A 27,504-nucleotide genomic window follows, 5' to 3' on the forward strand; every position below is an offset into this window, starting at 1 on the left:
AACTGCTATGGGGTGAAGGGTATAAGAGGGGAGCCTGTCCTCAAGATTAAAAAAAAAAAAAAAAAAAAAAGCAACACGAAGTTATGTCACCAATAAAGAAGCAGAAAGAAGGAATGAAAAGGAACAGGCTAGCAGAACAGAGACCAGGATGGGAACAGGCACATTGATCACCTCATGAAGATAGGTTCGGCCAGACTCAGCAAACTGCTCAGAGAAGCTCGTACAGAAAGTCGCTGGAAACAGGCGCACTGGAGCAGGAGAGAAGCTCAAGCTGATAGAAGCAGACCCACGCACACAACTGCCCCTCGCTGGTAAGTAGTTGCGCATTATGGGGAATCATACGTCCTTGGAAACAAAGACTGTCCTGGTAACCTTACAGCTTATTCTCCTTATTAACAATCAGACAGTTTATGATCTTGAAATATGGGACCAAATTGAGGTCAAGGTGTGGGACTCTGCAACTAAAAACGACAAGGTTGCAGTGGGATTGCTCGGCACCTGGCGAGCAGTCTCTGAGGCCTTAAAGAGACATGTGGGGCCACAGTCAGAAACGTGTGGTTTGCCAGATAGTGAGGGAGCTGCGGGCTCCTTTACTGATCCGACTGCTACATCATCGGCCCCTCCGCTACAGCCATCGAAGGCTTTTGCTGTTACGCCCCCTGCTGACCTGGACGTGCCTTTTGACCCAGGCCCTATTGGCCTTCAAAAGGAGATGGATATGCTTTTCTTCGATCTGGTAAGAACGGGATACATAAGGCCCGAAGGCCAAGTTGCTTGACAACTTAAAGCGAGACATATTGTTCAAAAGGAATGGAAAAATGGAGGCTGCTAAGTCATGGAACTTAAGGTAACAAACAATCCTTTTTCTGATTGTATAGGCATACTCGGGTTTAGTATGTAAAAGCAATGTTCTGTATATTTAGAATGTTTGACGTTCGTGTGTGCATGTTGGTGGAGCGTAGACTCCCCGCACACCCAGCGCTGTTTACTTGCCTTTTATATCTTTTATAAATATTACTAAATTCAGATTGAGATGAGACTTCATTTATAACAAAGGTTTTGTTCAGAAGAAAATAACTCTGCACTTATTGTCTTCTTAAAGTATTCTTGGTGTATGTGTCTTTCCACAATACTCTGTAAATTCCCAATGTTCAACAGCAAAGAAATACTTCAGCAATCAATTCCAATAATCAGGGGAAATAGTGTAATTTTCAAAATAGGCCCATTGCTTTGTGAAGGTATAAAGGCCCAGGTGCTGTAGATTCCCAACTAAATTACAGAGTAAGTTGTAGGAATTCAGTTTGGCTGTCTTGGGCATCATTTAAGTGGACAGAATTTAAGGTTTAAAAAGGCCTGCTGATGTAAACTTGTGGATAGAATTTTAAAAATACACGCTCTCCAAATTAAATGTTTAAGGGAGTAACAAAGAAATACAACTTTTGTGGATATAATTTCTATTATACTGTATAAAAATAACATAAATTAGACATTTTAAATAATAGACTTAAGGGAACGGGAGCCTTTTCAGAGGGACAAAGCCTTTGTGAAATGGTGACCTCTCTACAGAGCCATGTGGGTCTGTGGCTGACTGCTATTCAGCCAGCTATTATTTACCTCTCTGTGAGGTGAACAATAACTGAATTTCAGATTCTTCAAGATCATTAAATCCACAATAACAGTTGTTGTCAGAAGTAGAAGACTCCTATAGAGATATAACAACCAAACAGGGAAACTCTTTTCAAGGCTAAAAACACAGGTGCTAGGCACAAATTACACAATGTATCAGCCTGGCAATTTTCATGTCACTTTGTTAACTGTTGCAGTCTACATATATAACCATAGAGTACCTTTTATGCCTATGTTCAGCTGCCGAGTTTTCAGGGTTTCTCCAGCTCACCCATCTCTCTCTGCTCCCAAATAACGAATGTCTAAACCATTAATTATTATACCAATGTTTAAAGCATACTGTTGCCCTTTGGCTGAGAGCTCCTTGATTTTCAGGCATCGCAGCAGGTCAGCTTCCGTTGTTGGAAAAGAATCAATATCAGAGAGTCGGCTTCATTGTGATTTATTTGAACCACTGCAATGTATTTTTATATAGATTATGTACATGAGTTGACATAAACAACTCTGAAAACCTTCATTTAGGCATGCAAATAAACTACAAGAAACATTTTTGCTACTGTCCCAGCAGTTCTCTAAGTACCATCACATCTATTATGAAATTAGGTGACACATCCACTTGAGTAACTGGACATTCAGGCGGTGATACTAACTTCACTGACAGCTTGTTCAAAATATTTTACGCTGACCTTCTACAGCATATTTATTAAAAATGCACAATAACTGATAATCAAAAATCTTTATTTTAGTTTTAGTTTAGTTTAGTTTGGGGAATATAATAGACTTGAAAGGGAAAGTGGAATTATAAATTTCAGATTTATAAGTTAGACTTCAAAGAAATTCAAACATGTGACTGGTGTCCATAGGCTACACTTTCTCTGAGCAAGGACTATTTTAACCTTGTTCCAGCTCAGGTCTGCTAAGGAGCCCTTTATTCCAACACATTTCTGTGAAAGAACATGGCTATCTCATTAAAAAGGAAGAACGAATAACCTAGAATGATTGTGCTGTTGACATTTACATGAAATCCGGCAGTTTCACAGTCCCCCTAAGATTTAGAATTTTATGGGTCTCCTTGTTCTATTGTTTTTCTCCATTATTTAAATGCATATATTTTCAACAAAAAAGGAACTGGAAATGTTAATTGAGAGTAACCACAGATGTTTGGAACTCAAGGTAGAAAACTTATGAATGTTATCATCTTGATTGATGACAACATACATCAGAGAGATACGATCATTAATAAATAACTTGTGGGTTCAAACATACAGTTTGGCTCAACAGAAGACATGCAAATTCTACTCTCATTATAATAAACATTTTACAGGTTGAGTAAATATGTCTGAAAGTAGTGTTCAAAAGAAAAAAAAAGCTCAAAATAAACTCAATTAAAATCTATTACAATAATAAATTGTTTAAAATAAATACACATTATGTTTATCCCTTTCCACTCTATTACAGTAACTGGCATGAAAGATACATTTTTGTTTACCTCTGTGCTGTACAATCCCCTCACTGTTTCATTTCAACCTGAATGATGTACATGACAATACTAAACAAATACAACATTTTGACTGACAGTCCAGTATAACTGGCATTATAGATGTGGATGAATGAATGGACAGATGGATGTATGGGCAGGTTTTATTAGGCAATCTAGCCCTCACAGAAAGGAAAACAAAGACTGGTAAATGAAATACAGAGTTTATTCAACTGCTTTCTTAATTGACAAATTTATACAGCCTACGTAGTGTTGCCAGGGGCAAAAAGTGATGGCAGGAGATAAACTGGAAATTTAGGATTATTCATTTCTGTGGAATGAATTAAAAACATACCAAAACAAGCTTAATAAAATGCAATCTCTGTTTGAAAATTAATTAAAAATTGCTTCAAAGTGACTCTGAAGTAAAACTATTTAGATTCCTAATAGGGAGAGAAATTGAAAATATTTCCTAAAAACACTGTTATGGTTCAAAAGACTAGAGTTTAAATTGCTTTCAATACAGGGTTTCTGTCTGAACTTAACACTGCCCTCTTGTGCTTCTTCCTTAAAATACATTTTCCTTTACATCACAAGATAATGAAAACCAGAAGACGGAGACAGAAATACAGTCACTAAGTGGTTTTTGTGTGTGTGTGTTTTCATTTATTTGTTTGGCTTTGTTTAAAGCTTCAATTCAGTGAGATGAAGTTGAAAATAAATATTTAATTTATTTTAAAATTTGTCCTCTCAATCTCAAAGCATAGAATTTCTAGTATACCCTACGCAAAACAATACTGGTTATTAGTTTTATCTCAGTTAAAATTTATTTTAAATTCCTGAAATAACCTTCTGCAATTTTTCTAATCTAGTTACTTTTTGGAGTAAGATTATTTCAATTTTCTATACATCTCAAGATGAGTGTAACAAAAGATGTTTGAATAATCAAACGGCAATAACATTCGGTACAGGATAAAATTACAGGCATGAAAGAAATCAGGCACCTCATGTATGACTTTTTTTGAGCAGGTTTTGCCTATTCTGCAGGTTGCACCTTAGCCACACTGTAGCTAAGATAGCCACACTGTATTTGTAGATATCCAGAGAAATCAAACTTCCAAAAGGATAAGAGCCAATTCACCTTTCAGTTTCATCAGCACTTTACACATCCTAAGTCTAACATAATGAATGAATGGACAACTGAATGGTTTTAATAGAGAATAACTTCCTGTATATCTCACCTTAAAATATGTAGTATTGGCAAAAATTGTTAAAGCATACTCTTTTCAGTAATACACCGATGACAACTGAAATATGATATTGCAAAGCACAAAACGTGTACACTTCCACTTCAATCTTTTTCTTCCTCCAACTTAAAAGGAAAAAACAAAATAAAATCTATAAACTTTTCTGTAGAAAAGAAATCCCAAGACTATATACATATATATATATATTTTTTTTTTTTTCAAGCAATAGCGTAAACTTTATGCCAGTGAACATATATCATTTAATATATTTCTGTAACATTTCTCATTGGTGTAAAAGTTCATGTATCTGTGTAACTAAATAATATGCAACCCATACAGAAAATGGTACATGGACAAGATAATCAGTGCTGGCCTGTTCTCTTCTACCAAAGTACATGCTACTTAAAAACGAGACAATTTCAAGTGGCAAAAGTTGATATACCGTGATTCACTTACATTCACATGATTGCAAAATTGAAGAGTCATGGAAGAAGCATGTTAGGCAACTGACTGCAACACTATCTGATTCAGATAACACTCTAGTCCCCATAAAAAGTCACTGCCAGCATAATTTAGTCTGTCTAGTCACTTTCTGCCCCACTGAATCCCTAAGATTACAGAATGGATAGGGAGAGCTCAGCCAGAGTAATCTGAAACAACAAACAACACTCTGTAACTGACATGCATGAGAATATATATATATATGAACACTGTCTGCATTACACAGGAACAAATACATGTGCAAAAATTCATTTATGAAAAAGAAAACTTCAAATCAATCTTTGAGATTGTTAGATATTTGCAACATAAAAAAAAAATAAACACAACTAAAGTCAGGTTGCTAATATAGCAGTAAAAGCTGCAAATAAAATGCAATTTATCACAGAGTTCTCACAGTATACTGCATGGTTATCAGTAAAACATATGATACATAGTTTTATTTGTACATGTGAACAAATAATACCTGTAAATTTCTGCAGCCATTCAGAGGTCTGTAGTGTTGATATATTCAAAGCATGCAGTATGTGCTTCAGTCTGTTCATTTGATTATGTAGCATTTTATTAAATGAGTTCCTGGTAATAATATTAACTGTAGACTTACCCTGGCATTGGTCCATTTCCAGCAAGACTATAAACTTGACGAGGATTTAAAAGGTACTGAAATTTTCTATAAATTCTGAAGAAGTAAAAAAGACAAAGAAAAATATTTACTTAAGTTTGTTTGTTTTTTCATTTACATTGTGGTTTTTTTTTTTGTTTGTTTGTTTTTTTAAGCTGTCAACCAAACAATTAAAGAAGTTAACATCTACTATAATGATTTGAATTGCAGGATGTCATTTATAAAAATAAATAAGTAAGTATATAATTTATACAGACTGTATATTGTACATAAAATAAGGAATAAGGAAAGACCCAAGAAAAGGTGAGTCAAAAAAAAAAAAAAAAAAAAGAATTTGAAAGAACCCTGTTAATTGTTGAACTAACTCCATGGAAAAGCATATGTATCCTTGAATTTATAGCTAACACAAAATTAAAAGCATAATTAATTGCAAAAGTAAACTGGCTCTGTCACCCACCAAAAATGTCCCCCCATAGGTTGAACAACATTCTAAGAAAGCAAATCTATTGTCAACTCATCAACTGAATCTAACCGTAGAATTTACAATTACTTTGGATTATATTGAAATAACAAAAAATATGAAGAAGATTCAAATACATTGTTACTTAAAGTACACAACTTAAAATTATATGAATAATAGAAGGGAACTGATAAGCAGGAAGAGCTTTGCCCTATCCCATAAGGAACTCCCAGACAATCTTTCTTTATATGGTAAAATATTTCAAAAAAATATTACTTTGCAAATATGAGGTTAATTGTCCTAAAAGTATTACAAATGTAATGTTTCTTCATTAAGAGCACTAGATATATATTTTCCCACATTGAGGACATTGTGGTATCTGCACAACTTCTTATACAGAAGTACATGAAATTTTGAGCTCTGAATAAATGAAAACATACCTGAGATCTACGACAATTGCTTGAATTATAACCCCTTATCTCCTGCTTTTAACTTTAATGCTAATGTCCTCAAGCTAATTCATATTTTAATGTTTTTAAGAAAACATTAGTTTTTCCACTGAAATATCTCTTCCTTTCTTTTTACTGCCTTAAATAAAATAGAAGCATAACAAGAGCTGAATTTATCTTAAAATGGCCACATGGTTTCAAATTCAGGAAAATAAAACTGTCTAGACACAATCTATGTGCACACTGAGGGATTTAAAAAAAACTAGAAATACATAATTTATCAGGTTAGGTGGAAGACAAGGATGTAAGAATACTGAATACAAACAATTTTTTAATTATCTGTAAAATTGCCAAATTGGAACATTTTCTTAACTTCTCAATTATTTAGTGATATCAGCTTCTTCATGAAGTACTATGTTCAAATACACTCAACACAGTCTATTCCTGATGTCATTCATGATAGAAAAAAATCAGTATGAAATGACTGGTTTCACTTTGCTAGCATGCACATCGTTGCCAACCGTTGTGATGACAACTGAATCAGACATTTGACAGTGGGATTACAACACAGTATATTTCTATGTCATATGCAGTATCTACTGATGTAAAAAGATCTTTTTTTTTTTTTTTTAAAAAAAAAAAAACAAAACAAAACAAAACATAGTATGTGTAAATTGCTTCTCTGTGACATAGGATTTAACCTGGTCAAAGGGCCAGCTAATTTAACCTGTGTAGCTGACCAGGAGTTCTTGAACAGTATTGTTAATGAGTCCTAAAGGCTTAAGTGAATTATTTACTTAAAGATTAGGTGCTACAAAACATAGACATTACCTAAAGCTCACAGTACTGTTGTCAGGTATCAGTGAAATGTTATAAAAGTCTTTCTAGTAAAGAGAGAGCCAAAAATCCTACCTCTAGAGCCTATCTTTAGCCAAAAACCTGGAAGTCCACCTGCAGTAATGAAGACTACATTGAATCCTATCTGAATCATTAGGTTCTTTCCACAGGTACTAGTTGAACATCAATACCAGATAATCACTCTGACAACTGACTGCATGTCACATCATGCTTTAAGTTATCATAACATATTTATATACTCTAGTCTGTGTATAATTCATAACTTGGTGATTCATATCAGTTCATATTAACGAAGAAGAAGAAATTGTCTATAAATGTTTGTCTTCATATTAAAGTGTGACCAGACAGTGTGGCCCATTCAAGACTAGGAAATGGGCAGTAATTTAGCCTTCCAGTTTTATATTTGTGGTACCAAAATGCCTACTCGTTTCTAGATGTGTTGCTTCTGCATGTAAGGAAGGGATTGGACATGGTTGCTTTATGACTGAAGATTTATTGAAAGTCATGAGACAGAACACTGGGTAATGCTAAAAGACAGCTTTTTGTGACAGTTCAATTCCATGAACAAAGCCAGTTTATTAACCTACCACAGGTCACCACGACCTCCAGCTTGGTCTAAACCCTATGACTCAGCTCACCAATAAACAAGTGTTTCTGTAACTGCTCATGGGGATATTCTGTGGTAACAAATTAGAGCTAAAATTGAAATCTTCAGAAAAGTTTATATGTTGTCATTCCCCCCCCCCCAAACGCACACTTAAATCATGTCCCTGATCTCATATGAAGCCCAAAACAGCTGCACTAGCATAGCTGAGGAGGATGAAAATTACAGCAGAAGTGGCCAAGAGAACTGGGATTATCCATGAACAGCTTTGCTGCTGTAGATAATACTCCTGACTGCATCTGACTGTTGGGATGAGTCCGACTGGGCTACCTTCCAAACTAATAAAATCATTCCTTCAGAGGGAGAAAAGAAATAGACAGAAACCTGTTGGCAATTTAAAACTGGTAGTAAAAGTTGCCTGCACCAGGGAAAAAGCTGGCCATAGCAGTCAGTACCTTGTGCCAACTGGGGGATGTATCTTTTCTATCATCTGGGGGATGATGATTCAGGATGTCATCACTTTAGGCTTTATTTATCCTTAGGGACAGAGAACAAAGAAGCCAAGACCTCCACCCCAAAAGTAAAAGAATGGTAGTGATCTCTCCTAGATATAAAACATTTCAAAAATATCATTTGAAACTGCTTCTATATTTTGTCTTAATGCTAAATGAAAGATTAGAAATCTAGATTAGTCACAGAGTAGTATGGAAGAGCTACTCTGAACCAAAGTTATTTGAAAACAACAAAGGTCAAAGACATCATCAACCTGTACTGCACAGATACTAGATGTAGAGTCAGCAGGAAACATCAGTGTATGGAAGCTGATCTCCAGTTCATCCAACCGCACATTTGTCAAGGAAACAATTGTTTAAACTCACCTGCTGGTCAGGTAAATAGATTGGAAAATGGGGAAGGGCAAAACAAAGTAATGAGTATGGCAAAACATCAGCATGATTTAGAAGCACTCTTATGTGAGAAGCACTACCCTTAACAATAACAGTATTTAGAAGCACTACATGCCTTAACTAGTTACCAGTTGTATATATATATTCTTTCTGTTGAAATCAAATATTTTGTTAATGAGGTACTAAATTCATCCATTCTATTCACAGAATATTGAAGGCTGCTGTCATGATGAGTTACAACTTAGTTACAACTTAAACTCAGACATACAGGAATGCTAGCTACAGGATGAAAAGAACGCACTACTTTTTTTTTCCTTTTTTTTTTTTTTTTCTTTCCTGACTAAATGACCCAAAATGTCCACAATTACTGAAAACATGTTACAGTGTGATGTGTCTGGAGTAAGATATCTCTGATTGGCTTTGCTAAACCAGTCCAAACTCATTTTTAATTAAAATCTGTTTGTGGCATATGAAAGTGTTAAACTCATCAACTTTAATTCTGATTTGTTACTTTCTCCATAATAAACATTAAATTACACTTCTGTTCTAATTTATTACGTATATATGGATTACACATTGTACTAAATAGTTTAAATTAAAAAAAGAAAAACTTGTTTAAATTCATTTGCATTTCAGGTGATGGGCAATAATATTAATCTCTTTATTTAGAAGAAAGTATATCCAGATTATTTTGATAGTACTCTATTTTTCAGTAAACCATGAAAACCATAGCATTATTTTTTAAAAGAGAAATCTGCTCATGAAGAACATATTTATCACTACACCTTTTGCAAAACTCTGTCTTTCTAACATAATTCAAGTTTTAAAATATATTGAGATGATAATCTATTGTAGAGATTGTAGAGAAGGCACTTTTGTGTTCTGAATGCATTTTTTCTACACATTCATTTCCCATCACCCATCTGTTTCAACTCTCAAAAACCACAATTGAAGCATCTAACTTTGTTTACCTTAAAGAGATCCTCAGTTCTCTTCCTTTGCATTTTAGAGATTTGGGGGAGGAAAAAAGAAAAAAAAAAAAGTAAAATACAAAAAGAAGTGGCAAGAGTATTATTGGGGAAGTGCATTTATTCAACTGGTTGTCAGATGGATGCATGCATGCTCTGTATGACTAAGGGCAATGAAATAGGTTGGGTTACCATATGGCAAGGCATAAAGTCTCATATGGGGAGCTGTGGAGAACACTGGAGTCTTGACAGTATTTGCAATAACCTTTCTGCATTCAATGAAAGTCAATTACAAATCAAAGCTTCATTTATCGTGATCTCTCAAATACAGAAAATCCTAAGTAAAGAATGAAGGACAGCTCCCAGAAAAAGATAACCTTGATCTGAATAAGTCAAGATAATTACATTCTCATCTACAAAAATAATGGTGGTTGTTTTTTTGGGGGTGGGGTGTCATCTGGTCACCCTCCTCCCTGTTGTGAAAATCATGCTTTTGTTACAACCTGTCCTCTACTCCTAGCTCAGGCTTCTCAATACCTGACCAGGTTGCAAAATTGCTATAATCAAAAAGTCTGGTGAGTCATCATAATTGTTCATCTTACAAAGCTATTTATGTATTGGAATGTATTATGATTTTACTTTTCACTACATAAGATGTCCAAAATACTTTGGGGAGGGAGCTACTCCTCCTCCTTTTTAGTTGCTGACTGTACAGCAGTCAGGTAAAAATCAGGGAAAATTAATAAATAAATAAATAAATAAATAAATAAATATACACACCATATATACACTGTTCCCTAAAAATGTTTTATTCCCTGAGATTATATCTACAAGTCAATATGTAGCCTTAACATCCTTATTTTATCATTGTACTATGTTATTTGCACTGATATGAAAACACTTAAAATGTAGAAGGCAACACCTCATAAAATATTCCACAAGTGGAAGACTACTCCATTTTTATTTTTATTTTTTAACGTTTTTGAATCTAGGTTTAGATCAAATCATGAGATAATACCTCTTGCTGATGAATGATGAGATATGTCTACATGACTATGTAGTTGACCTTTTGATGTGTTTCTTCCAACACAGAAATACTGAGCACAACCTGGACACTTTAGTATGCAATTTAATATTATTTTGTGTGGCATCAAAGCCAATTTAGGAGATTCTCGTACTTCACTATGTCTATCAATTGGTGGCTGCCATCATGCTATACATGCAATGACAGCTATAATGATGTTAGTGAATTATATGTGTATATGTCATTATATTTATTTATTTATTTATATATATATATATATATATATATATTAAAGTCATCTGACTTCTGTGATCTGTATGGCACCAACAACAGTTTAATTAATAAGAACTTAAAAGCGTCAGACTACAGTATGTGAATGGAAATAGGAGTTCAGACCAGGGATAAAGTTTTACGTTTACTTTTACCCTACAGAATATCTAACATTACATGACATCCCTTGTATACATTAAACCCTTTCAGATAGTGACCAATTCTGAGCTGGGAACTGAAAACTGTAAAACAGCATTTCATTAACTTGTTTATAAGACTATAACTATATTAAGTGTAGCTGTCAATTCTACCTTTCAGCTAGATACTTCCAGACTGATCCCTTATCTACTCACTTCACACATGTCCTTTAAAATGTCAAGCTGCATGCTACCACATTACACCCAACAATGCTCATGACTTCACAGAAGTCTCACTACTATGTCTGAAACAAGAATAAATGTTCATGTTGTAAGTGTCAACTGTTGGCTCGTAGTGTATTGTCATGATTGCAAAGGCAAGTTTTTGAAATTGTTCATAGTGAATCTTTTAGATTAACTGCCTTACACATAACTAGTATTCTTGGCATTGCTCATATCAAGGTATAGGGGTATAGGTATATCTAGGTACATATAGCTATATATAGGTATAGCTAGGTACAGGGTTCAAATGATCAGCCCATAAATTATAACATCTTCTTTCAGAGGTCTTCACGTGCAATTTTGGTTAAGTGTTGTTTAGCTCTGAGAACTGTCCTAACAACTACTTAGTAGGATTTAGTCCCTTTTGTTGGTTTACTTTAAGAGACACTCTTTGAAATAAGTTATCTAGTGAAATAAGTGGGAAAGAGGTAAGGGAAGCTGACATATTTGATTGGTTCCAAGCTTTAGAAACAGACTGGATCCTTTCTTTTTGGGTATCCACATCACCCAGTATCCACACTTGTCGTCTTCAGCCTGATCTTGGCCAAAAGACTGTAAACTTTTTCTAGGTTTGAAGGATAAATTTTAGCACTGACATCATAAGGTAGGCTATAAAAATCTATGGATTTGTGTGTTGATCAAAAATGACCATAAATGTTATCAGCTACTTGTGATTCTAAAGTACACTGTAAAACCTACATTTCTGCCAGAGCTTGAAGAACAGTTACAGTAGGAAAATGTTACCTACTTCTGTTTTATCATGCCTCGGATACACTACCATTTGAGCATAAACTTTAGCATTTTGAATTCAAATCAATGTAGTTACTGACATATAAAGTTACGCATATCTTTAACGTTTGTGTGATTGGACTTTAACTTTTCAACTGATTGTCAGAATGCTTCCTATCAACAGAAATCAACAAGTTTCTTCACTATAGGAAGAGTGACTTCCTACATTCTTCACTTATGGAGAGACTGGAGAGTCTATTTACTAATCTCTGAAAGGCCAGTCATACGTTAAAAAACAGAATACTACTTCCAAATTAAATTATTGGACTTTCTGCATAATTATTACAGAAATTAAAAGAAAACTGGTCTAATATCAAAGATACTATATACAAAGTCAAAATGTAACAAATCACCTTCATACAAATCACACCAAACCATACACTGAATATAGATACTCCTCCAGATGTTAAATGAAACTTGCCTAGAGCTCATTCTAGTTTTTAACAACAGAATCAATAATTGTATACTAGTTTTGTACCTCTTATAAACAGGGCAACGGGATGTCAAAACATGAGGCATAACAGAATAAAATACCAGAATAAAACTCCTATTTTGGATTTCTTTTTTTATATAACACTTAAAAAAAATCATTTTCAAATGTATCACATAAATCAGATGAGAGAGAGAGAGAATTAGCCTTACCTTTCTCCTTGTTTCCCACCACTTTTAGGATTGACAAAAACTAAAAGTGGATGAGTGCCTGGAACTGGAGTGATCTAAAAGAGGAATAACACAGCCACTCATTAATGCTGTGTTTCATTCTTTTTTTATAAAAACAAAAAAACAAAAAACCAAAAATCTATAGTAGACAGAAAATGAAAGACGTAATGCAAACTCTATGTTATGCTGTATAATCTATTTGGAAGAATATGATTTGCAATAAACCTAACTTTCTTAATTTGCCACAAATTACAAGTGATATATATATGTGTATATATATGTACATATATATATATATACCTATTTAGTACTATCTGTCTGTTTTACAGCTATAATGCCATTTTAACCTGTAACTCCATTGAAACCAATACTGATATTAGGTTATATCCATCAATAGAGAAGAAAACTTCAAATGCAAGAAATACGTTTTTGAAGCCGTGAAGAAATTGTATTTTGTAGTGAGAAGAAATAACGCTAAAGGTGAAATACTGCAAAATGAAATCTTAAACTCAATACTTTATCATTATTATTTTAACAAATGACAGAAACTGTGATATTTGACATTATATGAATTCACTTATTTAAAAAAAAATATATCAAACAATAATAATCAGTTTCTTTTTAAAAGTTTTGAAAGCTGGAAAACTTAAAAAGGAAAGATGACAACAAAATGTGAAGGAAGGACAGAGGTTTACAAACTAACACTTTCCTTAAAAGTAACAATAATAATTTCAGATTGCAGTAAGACAGGGTGTTCACTGACATTACTCCAGACTTTGAAGAATGTAAGAAACTTACAGCACATTAAGATCTCTCTCTAGCATTTGTTTTTAGAAAACACAGATTATACATACAAAAGAAAATAATACTAGAATGTTTAAAAGCATACTAAAAAGCACACTAAAAGTTTGAAGTCAACATCTCTAAAGTCACACACTAACAGCTTCAGAGATGATAAAGCTTAGACTGTCTCTGTTTCAAAATGATATATTGAAAGTTCTTGCACCGAATCCATATTCATAATTCCTGAAACAACAGAATCTTTTCAACTCAAGATTTCACAAAACATAATTTAAGGCAGCAGCAAAAATACATGTCAGCTGAGTCCTGTAGACATCCTATAAGCATAGGCACCTGAAATAAATTTTCTTCTAGTAGCACTAGAAATTCAGCATTACCATGTGGACTCCATCCATAACTTCATAAACAATGGATCCTATACAGATCATATATGCATCAAATAATAAGGAAAAATTCCAACAAACTCTGGAATTAAACCTAACATAAAACCAACCCAGCACCACATTCTGTCACAGTATATTGTTACAGTACATTTGTGTATGTTGAAACATATATCAAGTTGCAGGATATAGTGAAATTTGTCATATATTTAATTTTTATCTACTGTTTTAATCAATTTTAGTTATTTAGCCAATTCCCCTGATGTTTGTTCCTGTGAACTAAGTGTAAACCAATGGTGCTCATTGTGACAGAGATGGAGTACCTACTGAAATCCCTTAGGACGCAGGTTAATTAATGAGACTCATCCTAAGGTTATACATGATCTATTACTTCCTCTAATTAGAAATAATAATCCTGATCATTATGCTGGTTAGTTAGAAAGAAGTAAGATGAATGGGTTTAACTATGATTAATTGTCTTTAAGTTGTGCAGATCTCCACTGCCACTAAGTTAATCTGCTCATTGCTGCCTGATAGAAGGAAGGTTTGGTCATGATACTTTTCTCAATGAAAACTAAACAATGAACTTATTTCAATTCTATATCTTTTATTTCAAAACTTTACCATATTATAACAAGTAGGTTTAGGACCATCCTATATCTATCTACCTATCTAATCTAATAGTTTGTATTCAATTCCAAAATAATGTCTCTTTCCATTAATTTTTTACAGCTCTTCTAAACTACTTTTCTAAATAACGTAGAATTTTCCATACAATACACAACACAACTAAAGATTTAGATTAAATTGGAACATTTTCAGGCCTTAATTTATCATGACTTAAAGACAATCTCTATGAAGTTATGAGACAACTGACTTAAAGTTTTTGGGACCTGCTAGGGAAAAAAAAAAAAGTTGCAGACAAATTAGACAAATTATATCAAATTATATATAGCTTTACCATATTTAAAACAGATGTCCTACAGGGCTAGTGCAAGGATTTGTTAGGTATCTTGAAAAAGGTTCCAAATTATTTTTTTTAGAAATTATTGAAGATCGTGTTAAAATCTGAACATGCTTGCAAAATCAAATTGATTACCACAGGATTATAGCAGTATGCTTTGCCCAGCTACGGAAGAATTAAGAGTAGCATACTTTTACCAGCTACAGAAATTTTTGCTCCAGACAATCTTTAGACAAAAAACTAACAGTAATTGACAATTGTATTTATGGAGTCTTACATCATTGTGGAAGATGTTCCAAAATTATACAATCTGTGGGTGAAGAAAACTTCAACAGTTTCACTGATCTCATCCTTTCACTGTGGTATCCTCTGGGATCCAATCAGCCTTTACAATGACCAGGCTTATCATTATTGATACCAATCAAAAATTTAATACTTGGTGATAAGATGGATTCTTATTACTCCTTATAAATTTTATTTAACAAAGACTACAGTAAAATCAGCAAATTAAAGACACCTTTGCAGAATTATTTCTTAAGTTACCACTATGACAGTATTATATTGTGCACTACTTTATAGACTACAAAGCAATACCAAGTACTCCAGAAAACACCTCAAATCCATTCAATTATTATTACCTTCTTAGCCCTCACTCTATCTTTATCTCCTTCACAAAGAATAATAAATAAAAACAATGATGAATCCTAAGCTCTGTATTTATCATGGAGAAAGAAGATGGAATATAAATTTTCGCTCACAGAAACAAAATTAAAATCAAATTCAAGTCTACCTTGTGCCTGAAAGCAGTTTTTAATAACTTAATGTTGTGTGTGAAAGAGTCAGTGGTGGTAGGAAAATAGGCACTGTATTCCAGGTACTGTATTCCATGAGTGTGAAACAGAGACCTGGATATTCCTGAAAACATTCTGTGACCATAAGCTATCAAATGAAGGGGTAAAAACAAAATTCATGATGATACATGGTGCTGCTACCAAAATGAGATTCCAAAGATCAGCTAGAACAGTTCCGTTCACAGAAAGTGCAAAGATATCAACCAAGAGTTAAAAATTCTGTTTGCTTCCTCTATACCATTTTATTTGAACAACTATTTGCACTGTGTCTGATTAGACAGACCTTAAGTATTCTGTTAATACATATTCTGCCCCTTTTGCTTCATGCTCTATCTGTCCTAAATAACGTGAACAGTAATGTAGCCTGTGCGGATGGCAGGTATGGGAAGAGAGCCTAGAGAGCCATGGATAATAACAACCATAATATCATAGTAGGCCACCAATGTGACTGCATAAGTTTTAGTGTTTAGTTGTTGTTTCTGTTTGTTTTGTTTTGAGTTGTCATATGAAGAATGTTTCACTAACCTAAAAAGATGAAACAATAAAATGTCTTTCTATTCAGATACAATAAACAGACACAATAAGGTATATAATGAAAGGTATAAGGCATTTGATCTATGATAATGAGATCATCTTTTAAATTTTACTGAACCTCAATTGTAGAACATCAGAAGATAGACAGAACAGTCAAATGTGTATAATAAATGATTATTACATTGTTAACAATGATAATTTAACTCCTGATGAAATCAAGAAGAGGCATCACATACATGAACATTGACTTTACTCAGGACTACTCGTATCTCAAGGGAAAGAAGTCATGCAATTCAGGCAGTGCTTCTGGTAAACCTGTAAGTAACCTCCTGACAGTGACATTAGCTTATTAATCACACATGATTTTTTCTTCCAAATAGAAGACTCTTATTTTTATTCTAGATATATTCTAGATATATTACTAGAACCAAACTACTGAACCAAACTTGCCTTTCTCAACCTTTTATTTTGATGTGCCAAATACCATACTTAGAAATACCTGAATAAATTGAAATTTCACCTATCCATCTGTTCGTTACAAGGTCCAAATGAGAAGAGTCAACACTAATCAAGCCATAGACCGAAATTTATAATGTGAATTCACACAACGTTTCATGATAAATACTGAAAACATCAAGCTCAGCTTCACCCACAATACAAGTGTTTTAGAGCTATTTTGCCCTCCCCCTTTAACATCCCAGGAATTCCTATCAGCCACATGAAAAACCGAGGATTTGCATAGAAACAAGAATTTACCTTATTATTAAATTTTTAATATATAATACTGCAATAGTAGAGGAATGAATGTATAGGAAGTATTAAAAGATTGTTCATTATACTTTTGTCTTCATATATATATATCTTCTTAAAATTAAAATAACAATAATCACACCTGAAGACCTTGTCCATCTACGGTGACGGAATTTGCTCTTTGCATTTTGTTTCGTTCTCCCAGTTTGTTCCTTTGCTGGGGACAACCCTTCTCTTTTTTCACTGTTGCCTGTCTTTCCTTCAGGAAAAATAGAAAAAAAGAAAGAAAATGGAACATTTTAACACATTATATAATTCTATTCAACTGTAACTAAGATTGTTCCTCTCTAGAGGTTTTTTTTTTGACTGGAGAGCAATGTCAGATTCTGATTTAATGAAAATGAGATCTAAGTCAAGTTACTACATGATGTCTGTCCACTTCACATAACATCTATCTATGTGCCTGGACATTCCACAATGACTGGGCAGTAGACGGATGAAAGTGTGCAGTCACAGTACAAATTAATGTGATGTAAAGATAATCTGACATTACCAGGTCCGGGTTGACACTCTGAAAACTGGAAAGCCAATCATATTTAATAGTTTAATAAGCATAGTGATAACAGATCAATAATTTTTCAAAATCTCTTCCCAACTGCTAGCAAAGGTTAGATGTTTTAAGAGTACTTTACCACTTATGGAAAAATATACTTGTTTTAAATGTACCATAGTCATTTGACTGTCCTTAAGAGGTTGAACTTTAAAGCAGCTTTTTATAAAACGCATATTTTGTATCAGAAATAAATCGGTGGAAGTTCTAATTCTACATCAGATTCTAAGCAACTGGCAACTTTGGTTGCTGATACATAGCAGATGAAAGATGAAAGCTCAGAAGTATGTTGTTATAATCATAATTTCAATTGTTGTAAGGTCATTTCAGAAAACTTTGAAAACAAAACAAAGCAAACAAACAAACAATTGCCCTTGCTCTTTGTATCTCATTTCTCCTATTTATAAACTGCTCCCAGCATGTCCTTTCACCTTGTCCAAAAATGCACCATGCATTAAGACAGCAGATGTTTGTCAAATAGAATCAGCAAACCCAATCCTGACTGCACTCCCGTCACTTTCCTCACATCTCAAGTGCAAGGAGGTTTTAAACTAGTCAGGGGATAGGGCTGCCACACTAAAACGGAACATGAAGGACACTGTTTCACCCCCTGCAATTGTACCCAGTCCATAGTGCATTTACATTTCACACCAGGCCAAATCCACCTCTGTGGTACCTCTGATAAAACCTAAGGGATTGCATAAGCAATTAATCCATGCCACTCTTTCTGCAGCAGTTTCAACTGGTTAAGAAACATTGAAACAGATTCCCTGGAAGGAATGGAATAACTCTAGGTTTAATACAGTGCCTTTCTAGGATCACTATAGCACAGATGTAGGCCATCACTGGTTTTATATCATCTTTGATTTCCTTAAATTTGGACAACAACCCTCAATCTAGTCCTGATGCAAATAGTGGTACAATTCATCTCTTTCTGCTTCGGGTAGCAAATAAAGTGCTTTGCAGAACTTTGGCAATCTCATCGCATTGCCTATAAAAGGACTGAAAAACCTATGTCACAGGGGAAAAAAACAAAACAAAACAAACAAACAAACAAAAAACTTCCTAAGAGATTAGTTAACTGAGCACTTGGATATTTTCAATAACATGACCATTTCAAAAGGAAGTCCAAGCATATAGACTACAATATTATTGCTTTAAAAAGAAAACAGTAGAAGCAACTAAAGCAACACATCTCAGCCCTAACCTTCAAAACTACCTAAGAAATCAGCAACTCTGCATTTGTTCGTTTGATGATTATTAGAAACTCTAACTAGGATGAGGCATCCATGCAGAATAATGTTTGTGAACTAACTAATTCACAAACATTAATGCATAATGGTATTGGTTAGTGCCTATAGTCTAAGGACAGACAGTATGAAACTCCAGTGTGAAGGAAGCTTCATAACTCACTACATACGTAAAAGGTAGCTTTGGGGTTTCAAACAACTTTGTGACTAGTTACTCTTAAAAGTCAAGGCATTTTAGATAAAGTGAGTATACAGTGTTAAACATAATTTAATGTTACTTGAAGTTATATGGCCAAAACTCTCTCTTGTGTATTACAAAATATTCAGAAACCAAATCATATGCCAGTAATACAGACACATGGCTAGTACAAAACCATGATTCATAACAAAAAAATATAGATGGAGAGAGAGCTTTAAAAAGTCTAGATAAATGTTAAGCTAAAAAAAAAAAACCACCAAAAACAACAACAAAAAACGTATTTGTGACAGTTCAAAGAAAAAGATAACAGAAAGAAGCAGACCTAGCACACAGAGGAAGTATACTTAATGAGGTTAAAAAACACCATTCAAAAGAGACCTTATAAAGGGTGGCACCAAAAACTGTCTTTAACTTAGAGGAAAAGCATTTATACCTTGCTGAGAACTGTCTCTCCATAAAGGATGCCAATGAGATCAATACTGCTGTTATCAATCATTAATGAGCAAAATCTAGTTTTACTAGATTTTTTTTTTTTTTGGTCATACCTTTTTTTTTTTTTTGGTCAGGATGCCTTCCACTATTTATATTACCTGTCCCATAAGCAAAACAATTTCTTGCCATACAGACCAAGACAATTTCTCCTAAGCAGTGACTATTAAAAATTAGGCCATAAAACTTACAACATATAAAGGAAAAATATAGTCATGATATATAATTCTCTAGAGTGTTATAAAAAATTAGATATGGATATTTGATGTCATTATCCATGAAGGTCTACTTTCCTAAGAGAGTAAAAATAAAGTATTTCCTATCACCTCTCTCTCTCTCTCTTTTTCTCGTTTTTTTTTTTTTTTTTTTTTTTTTTTTTTTTTTTTACATATGATACCACAACATAGGACACCATGTAGACTAAGTACTCTCAGGTAGATTTCTAATATTCTAGATTTCCTAGTTACAGATCCCACATGTTTAGATGTGTCACCCTAGTGTGGATCTGACTTCTAGCTTATATGAAATAATACAATACTGTACAACTTGACTCTACAAAGTATTTTTATTAATGGAACACAAAAAGATTTACAGTTTCATTAAAAATACTTTTAAATTATCTTGTACTGATACTGTTTTATATATGAAATAGAAACATGGCTTTCTAATCCAACTGCACATAACTGAGTAACTTTCTGAAACTACATTATTAAGATATCCAAGATTGTCAGGAATTAAACAGTGTAATTTTCTTATGAGATGGTAACAGTTTAATAAAATCATACCTGGACAATATACTACAAGTTCTAGCAATGTTAAAACAAATTTGACATGCATGGAATAAATGGTTTTACAAATGCAAAAATTTATTTTTCAAGTAAGAGATGTTTACACAACAATTATGCTGTATTTAATATCTTTTTTTTTTAAAAATATGAAAGCATACAAAATGATTATGTGTTTGTGAATCATTTTGTTAAGAGGGCATGCATGAGGTTGATAGAGATACCAAATACAGCATTTTAAAAGCTATTGTACATTTTGATGGCTCAAAGAATTAAACTTTTCTGTTCTTCTGGTATATGCCAGAGCACATACCTTTCAAAGTAGTATTTACCACAACACCAATGTTTTCCACCCATTTTTCCACCTCTCATGCCCTCTTTTCTTCTCTTGAACTCTCACTTGGAAGTCACTGTCTATTAACTGAGAGGAAGGAGTTTCTAAAATTCAGAACTGCTCCAGAGATCACTGTCAGCTAAGACATCTATCCAATGATCTATCCAATATTCATCCAAATAAGGATTAAAGAATTAATAAACGATAGGGCCTTTCAACTGACAACACAGAACACCATGTCTAGATTTTTAGTTCAGCCCCAAAATGCACTTTTTAGCAAGAATAATGTATAGTATTATGTTAGTATTCCTGCCCACATGGATTCCTCCCATTACGCACCTCAGGGAGCAAACCTCCTAAAGTAGGTAGCGTCTGTTGGAAAAAGAGAATATTAGACTGAAATACTTGAACAGCTGGGATGGCAAAGGTCATGGTGAGAACTCTTGCAATGAATGTTACCTTGCAGCAGTTGTACTCAACAACTAATGTACACAGTGGTTTTCTCTCTCCTTCTCCCGCCCCCCCCCCCTATATTTGCACAACCATAATCCCCCAGTGTTTTGGCTGTCATATAATTCATAGTAATGGAATAATGTGTTGGATCATTTTATCAGCAGCTGAAAATATTAAAAAACCTCAGATTTAAAAGTACTCCCTAAGTATCAAGAATCTTATTTTACAGTATGAAAGAATTATATTCTGAAGAACATACTGTGTTCTTTCATATAGTAAAATGAGATGCTTGGTACTTGGAGAGCACTCATAATCTTCTAAGTCTTTGAATCCTCATTCAAAGTAAGGAATCTTATTTAAAAAGCTTTCTTCTGCTATAGTGGACAAACTACACAACATTCATCCTCAAATAGTATTTCAACCCTTTCTTTGCATACAGTTAAAATCTTTACATAAAAGTGAGATTTAGAAATATCATATTCATGAAAAAACAGATGAACAGCAACTAGTGGCCTACTAAGTAGAAATATGTTTGCATTTTAAAAGCTGACATGGAATCCATTGCCTATGCAGCAAAAATTGCTTTTTCTCACCTTGCCTTTTATTCAATTTGTATGAATTTGTATTTTCTTAATTGTTTTGAACACAACTGAGATTTATTTAAAACATACTTTTAAAGAATTTATACACTAAGAAGAATTGTAAAACCATTACTAAATAATAATGTAGTTACTATTATAGTAGTATTATTATATTAGTATTATATTAGATATATTATTAGTATTATTATAGTAGTTAGTATCATTACAGAATTTGTCAAGTAATTACTGAAAATTCTAGATGACTTCTGTATAATTACCTCTTTTATACTATATGCCTACGGATAAGACATATACTCAAAACTCCAAATAGGGAGTGGGCGTGCAAAAATATATTGATCAGAAGAATCCGATCACAGCAGATCAGATGGAATCCATGGAATCCTGTGCAAAGGTATCCAAAGGTATCCTCAGATATATGCAGGAAGAAAGTCATGAAAGTTTAAGTATTTAACTTGAATACAAAACTGAAGTTGAGTGTTTTTTAAAGAAACTGGAGGAATGTGAGATTGGTCTTTTTTAAAGTTTGCTCCATGATTCCTAGGCACTACTTTCTTTAAAGACCTGGTTTTCTCCAAGGGATACAAAAGCTCTGCTTTAGTACACAACGAAATATTAGATCAAGTACTCTTAGACTATCATTTTGTAAACGTATGTTGTATTCAAGAACCTGTTTACAAAAATTCCATTCCATGTAATTTCTGTCCATATTTACACAACACCTGAAGAGAATCAAAGAGTCAGACAACCTGAAAACTGGAGAAAAACAACAAAAAAAAAACAACAACATAAAACCTTAACAAAACAAACAAAACAACTGGAAAGCAATCATATCTATGATTTAGATGGAACTATAATTCAGATGCGCTAAAATAGTTACTTTATAGAATTTTCACTGCATTTCCAGGTCTAACCATGTGTATATACTGATCAGCAGGTTCAATATTAGGACACCATATCATGATGCCTTGAAAGCTCACAGAGGTGTAGTTTTACATCCAAGGGCTGAAGCTGAAAGTAATCCTGTGGACAAGATTAGTGACCTACTCACTACCAAGAATAACTGTCCAGTGAGCTGCACATGCCCAACTTATAAAGGAAATATAAAACTTCCATTTTACCTGAGAGCTGACTTGGTAAGAAACAATTGCTATTAAATATGTGTGTATATATATATATATATATATATATATATATATGTCATTCAGAAGGAGGTATCTTGTCACTCATAATACTGATAGCAAAAACATGTGAAAAAGGACAATGCTATAATATATAATGCAGATTGTTGTTTGGGAATACTTCTAAAATAATTATCTTGATAAAAAACAAGACTGCTTTGCATATGGAATCATTACCTGGTGAGTTTATATACACATTATGTTGCTTGCTTAATATATCTTAAATACGTAAAGAATCACACAGCAAAATCACTATCAAGTATTTCTTATTTAGCATATTGGCCTCAGTTTATTTAGTTGGTTGAAGATATCTTGCCTTATATCTTGCACCCGTTAAATATTAGCATCATTGTTACCCAACAGTAGGACCAAGACTTATTATTGAACCTGCAGCCTAAAATAAACGTGGACTGTAGTAAGCAATTACATACACTGTCGAAGAAAGACAAAAGAGCTGCAAAACTATTTTAAAATATACATACAAGTGCAAGGTCCTGCACCTGGCTCAGGGCAACCGCAAACATGAATACTGGGCAATGACTGGATAAAGAGCAGCACTTTGAAGAAGAATCTGGGGATACTGATGGGTGAAAGCCTGAACATGAGCTAGTAATGTGCACTTGCAGCCCAGAAAGCCAAACAAGGGGTTGTGGGCTGCAACAAAAGAAACACGGCCAGCAGATCACGGGAGGCGATTCTTCCCCTCTGCTCCATTCTTGTGAGATCCTGCCTGGAGTCCTGCATTTAGCTCAGGACTCCCCAGCACAAGAAAAACCCATCAGAGTTTTTGATAGGGGGTTTAGGGACAGGACAAGGAGTAATGGCTTTAAACTAAAAGAAGGTAGGTTTAAATTAGATGTTAGGAAGAAGTTCTTTATTCAGAGGGTGGTGAGGCACTGGAACAGGTGGCCCAGAGAATCTGTGGATGCCCTATCCCTGGAAGTGTTCAAGGCCAGGTTGGGTGGGGCTTTGAGCAACCTGGTCTAGTGGAAGGTGTCCTGCCCATGGCAGTGGGGTTGGAATTAGATAACCTTTAAGGTCCCTTCCAGCCCAGACCATTTAGGATTCTATATGTTTCTCAGTGTGTGGAAATCTGGCTAATGAATATTAGGTAATAGCACAACAATTAAAACAGATTTTTAAAAAAAATGTTTTGTTTTGTTTTTTTTTCCTTTTCAGTTGCATATGATATTGCAGATTCAGTTCTCTGCAAATGTAAAACACACTTCAAATATAATGGTGTGCTTATATACACCAAGAGCTTTTTCATTTCTTTGAAGTCAGAAGGAAATTAGTAATTGCCCTGGAGGAAAATGTATCTTCCTAAATAATTATCTGTTTGGCAAACACAGTTCAATGTTAAAATAATAAGATGCTGATAAACTGAAATGGCAGCCATTCAATCATTTTAAGTTATATCTAGTTGCCGGCCCACAACTCATCACTATTGTCTGTCCCTAAGGTTATTCTTTACTCTCTCTCCTATTAGACTTCCATACACCCTTGCCTACACAGAATCAGAATAGTTTGGGTTGAAAGAACCTTAAAGATCATTATGTTCCAACCCCCCTGCCACAGGCAGGGACACCTTCCAGTAAACCAGGTTGCTTAGAGCCCCATCCAGCCTGGCCTTGAACACCTCCAGGGATAGGGCATCTACAGCTTCTCTGGACAGCCTGTTCCAGTGCCTCACCACTACTTTATAGCGAAAAATTTCTTCCTTATATCTAATCTAAACTTACCCTCTTTTAGTTTAAAACTGTTACCTCTTGTCTTATCATTACAATCCCTGACAAATAATCCCTTCCCAGCTTTTCTGTAGGCCTCCTTTAGGTATTGGAAGGCTGTTATAAGGTCTTCACAGAGCCTTCTCTACTTCTCTACTCTACTTGAGGCTGAACAACCTCAAGTCCCTCAGCCTGTCTTCACAGGAGAGGTGCTCCAGCCTGCTGATCATCTTTGTGGCCCTCTCTGAACTCGCTACAACAGGTCCATGTCTTGTGGTGGGGAGCCTAGAGCTGAATGCAGTACTGTAAGTGGGGTCTCATAAGAGTACAGCAGAGAGGGAGTCACCTCCCTTGGCTTGCTGACCATGCTTCCTTTGATGCAGCCCAGGACAGGGTTGGCTTTCTGGGCTGCAAGCATACACTGTCAGCTCATGTGGAGCTTCTCCATCAACCACAAACCCCAGGTCCTTCTCCTCAGGGCTGCTCTCAACCCATTCTCTGCTCAGCCTGTATTTGTGCTTGAGACTGCCCCGGCCCAATTTCAGGACCTTGCACTCGAATTTGTAGAACTTCATGAACTTCATATATATTGAAATAACTGTTTTTGTGGTATGTAACAGCCTTATGATGTTTCTGAACTCAGCTTCAAAGAATCTGGTTGCTCATAAACATGCTACACTGACTTTTTGCACTCCATGTTAAGCTTGGATTCAACTAAGTTAAAACTGATCTCTACTATAACAAAAACAGAAGAATCATTTTTGCAATTGAAAACCTGTAAGAATCATAGAATGGCTCATGTTGGAAGGGACCTTAAAGATCATCTAACTTCAACGCCCCTGCCATAGACAGGGATGCCACCCACTAGATCAGGTTGTCCAAGGCCCCATCCAGCCTGGCCTTTAACACCTCTAGGGATGGGGCATCCACAGCTTCTGGGGTTAAGAGGGTTAAGAAGGCTCATTTTTCAACCAACGACTGCTAATTCCCTTTTGCTCTCTCTGCATCTCTGCTTTCCTATGTAACATTTATCTATCTCACAGGAAAATAGTAATACTAAAATGTATTACCAGACATCGAAAAATTGTCTATTTAATTACATTGTAATTATAGTGCATGCACAAGCTATTTAGTCTCTCTGAATACTGCTAGGGAAAGAAATTCTTGTACAAAATTTTCAGTTTTAAATCTGTATTAGTTTTTGCCAGCATCTCAACATGTTTGCTATATTTATACAAAATCATGTAAGTTTGAAGGTACTCACTGAAATGTATATTGTTTAGTTGCACAAGGAATATTCCTTAGCTAAAACTTGTCATCTGTTGTGTATGTTGTTTTCTGTATCTAAATAGAACTAGTTATAACCAAAAGATTTTTTGAACTTTTATGTTCTTATACAATGAAATGCTAAAGCCCAACCCAAATCAAATAAACCAAAATGTACAACTAATTATGTTTTAAAATAAGAGGTCAAGTGAATTCTACTTATTTTAAATTGGATGTGTATAAATAAATTTACTCTATGATACACAGTTATTTTATACATAAAATTTATGCTTATATGATTTTGTCCTAAAACATTTTGAGCATTTTCACTGGACAAAAGAAAAAACAAATTAATTTATAAGAGAAAAGTAACAAAGTGAGTTCTTCCAAACTTTTTATCATGATGACCAATATCTCCCAGAGAGCTGAAAAATGAAGTTGAAAATCAAACACAAAGAATTGCATCCAGTTTCAAATTTAATTTTGTTCACTTCTTGCCTTTTATATTCCACCAGACCCATGTCACCCCCCCTCTTTGAAATAAACTGGTTACTATGGAGACAGTGGTAACTGCCATATAGTAATGCTCACTCTGTATTCAGGGTACCTAATGTTTTACAATTTATCCCATGATTTCCTTCCCACCCCCCAAATTAACGGTTTTAATTATAGTTTACAAAACCTACGTTAGATATTTAGTAAAAAAGACTTAATTCTAGAACTCACATTAATGTTAGGAGAATCAAAATAATCATATATTATGAAATATATAAACATCTATTAAATAGTAGGATTTTATTGGTTGATTTGTCATTATATCTATTTTGCTTGGAAATAGAAAAATCTAATTACTTTTCTACAAACATAAATAAGAATTAGGACATCTTATGTGTTCATCAATAAATGGCGTAAAGTAAAGGATGGCACAAAATGAATAAGATAAAAGGTATGGTAGCATTTTTTCCTTTCAGCTTTAAAAAGGGGGTGGGGGTGGGTAGAGATGAGCTGTATCATAAGGAGAGACCAACATTTTTCCCTCACTATTCACTCATCTCATTCCAATACCCAGTTTTTAACATGGTTATGATCTAATTCTGTACTCTTGGTAGGCTAGGATTCAATTGAGTTAAAGATTTTTAAACTCAGTGCCAGTCAACCTTATCATGAACTTTCATTATGTGCATGTAATTAATTGGGTCCAATGAACAATATCAGCACTGAGTTATAGACTTTTTCCCCCCACCATATAATTAGAATATAATTACCCACAGGATATCAGAATGATGCAAAACCTTTCCTCTAAATGTGCCCTCATTAGGAAACAAGTCTCAATGTACATTTATTCAATCAGTATGAATTAATTAAAATGTTACTGAAATAAAAGAGAGTAGCTTTAAAGTGTATCTGACATCTATTAAAAGACTATCACTTGAGATCCCTACACACAGTTTATAA

General features: G+C 34.2%; 1 protein-coding gene across 1 annotated transcript in view; it reads right to left on the bottom strand.

The window, feature by feature from the left end:
- Positions 1–27,504, bottom strand: part of DGKB (diacylglycerol kinase beta) — a 358,914-nt gene that overhangs the window by 212,929 nt on the left and 118,481 nt on the right. Inside the window, exons 13-15 of the mRNA XM_082754883.1 lie at positions 17,299–17,415; positions 12,859–12,932; positions 5,453–5,527 (exon numbers count right to left, since the gene is read on the bottom strand). Of these exons, the coding sequence (XP_082611009.1) occupies positions 5,453–5,527; positions 12,859–12,932; positions 17,299–17,415 (266 nt within the window). The remainder of the gene's footprint in view (positions 1–5,452; positions 5,528–12,858; positions 12,933–17,298; positions 17,416–27,504) is intronic.

Source organism: Aythya marila, assembly GCF_965140915.1.
Source record: "Aythya marila genome assembly, chromosome: 2".
In the NCBI taxonomy this organism is placed as follows: Eukaryota; Metazoa; Chordata; class Aves; order Anseriformes; family Anatidae; genus Aythya; species Aythya marila.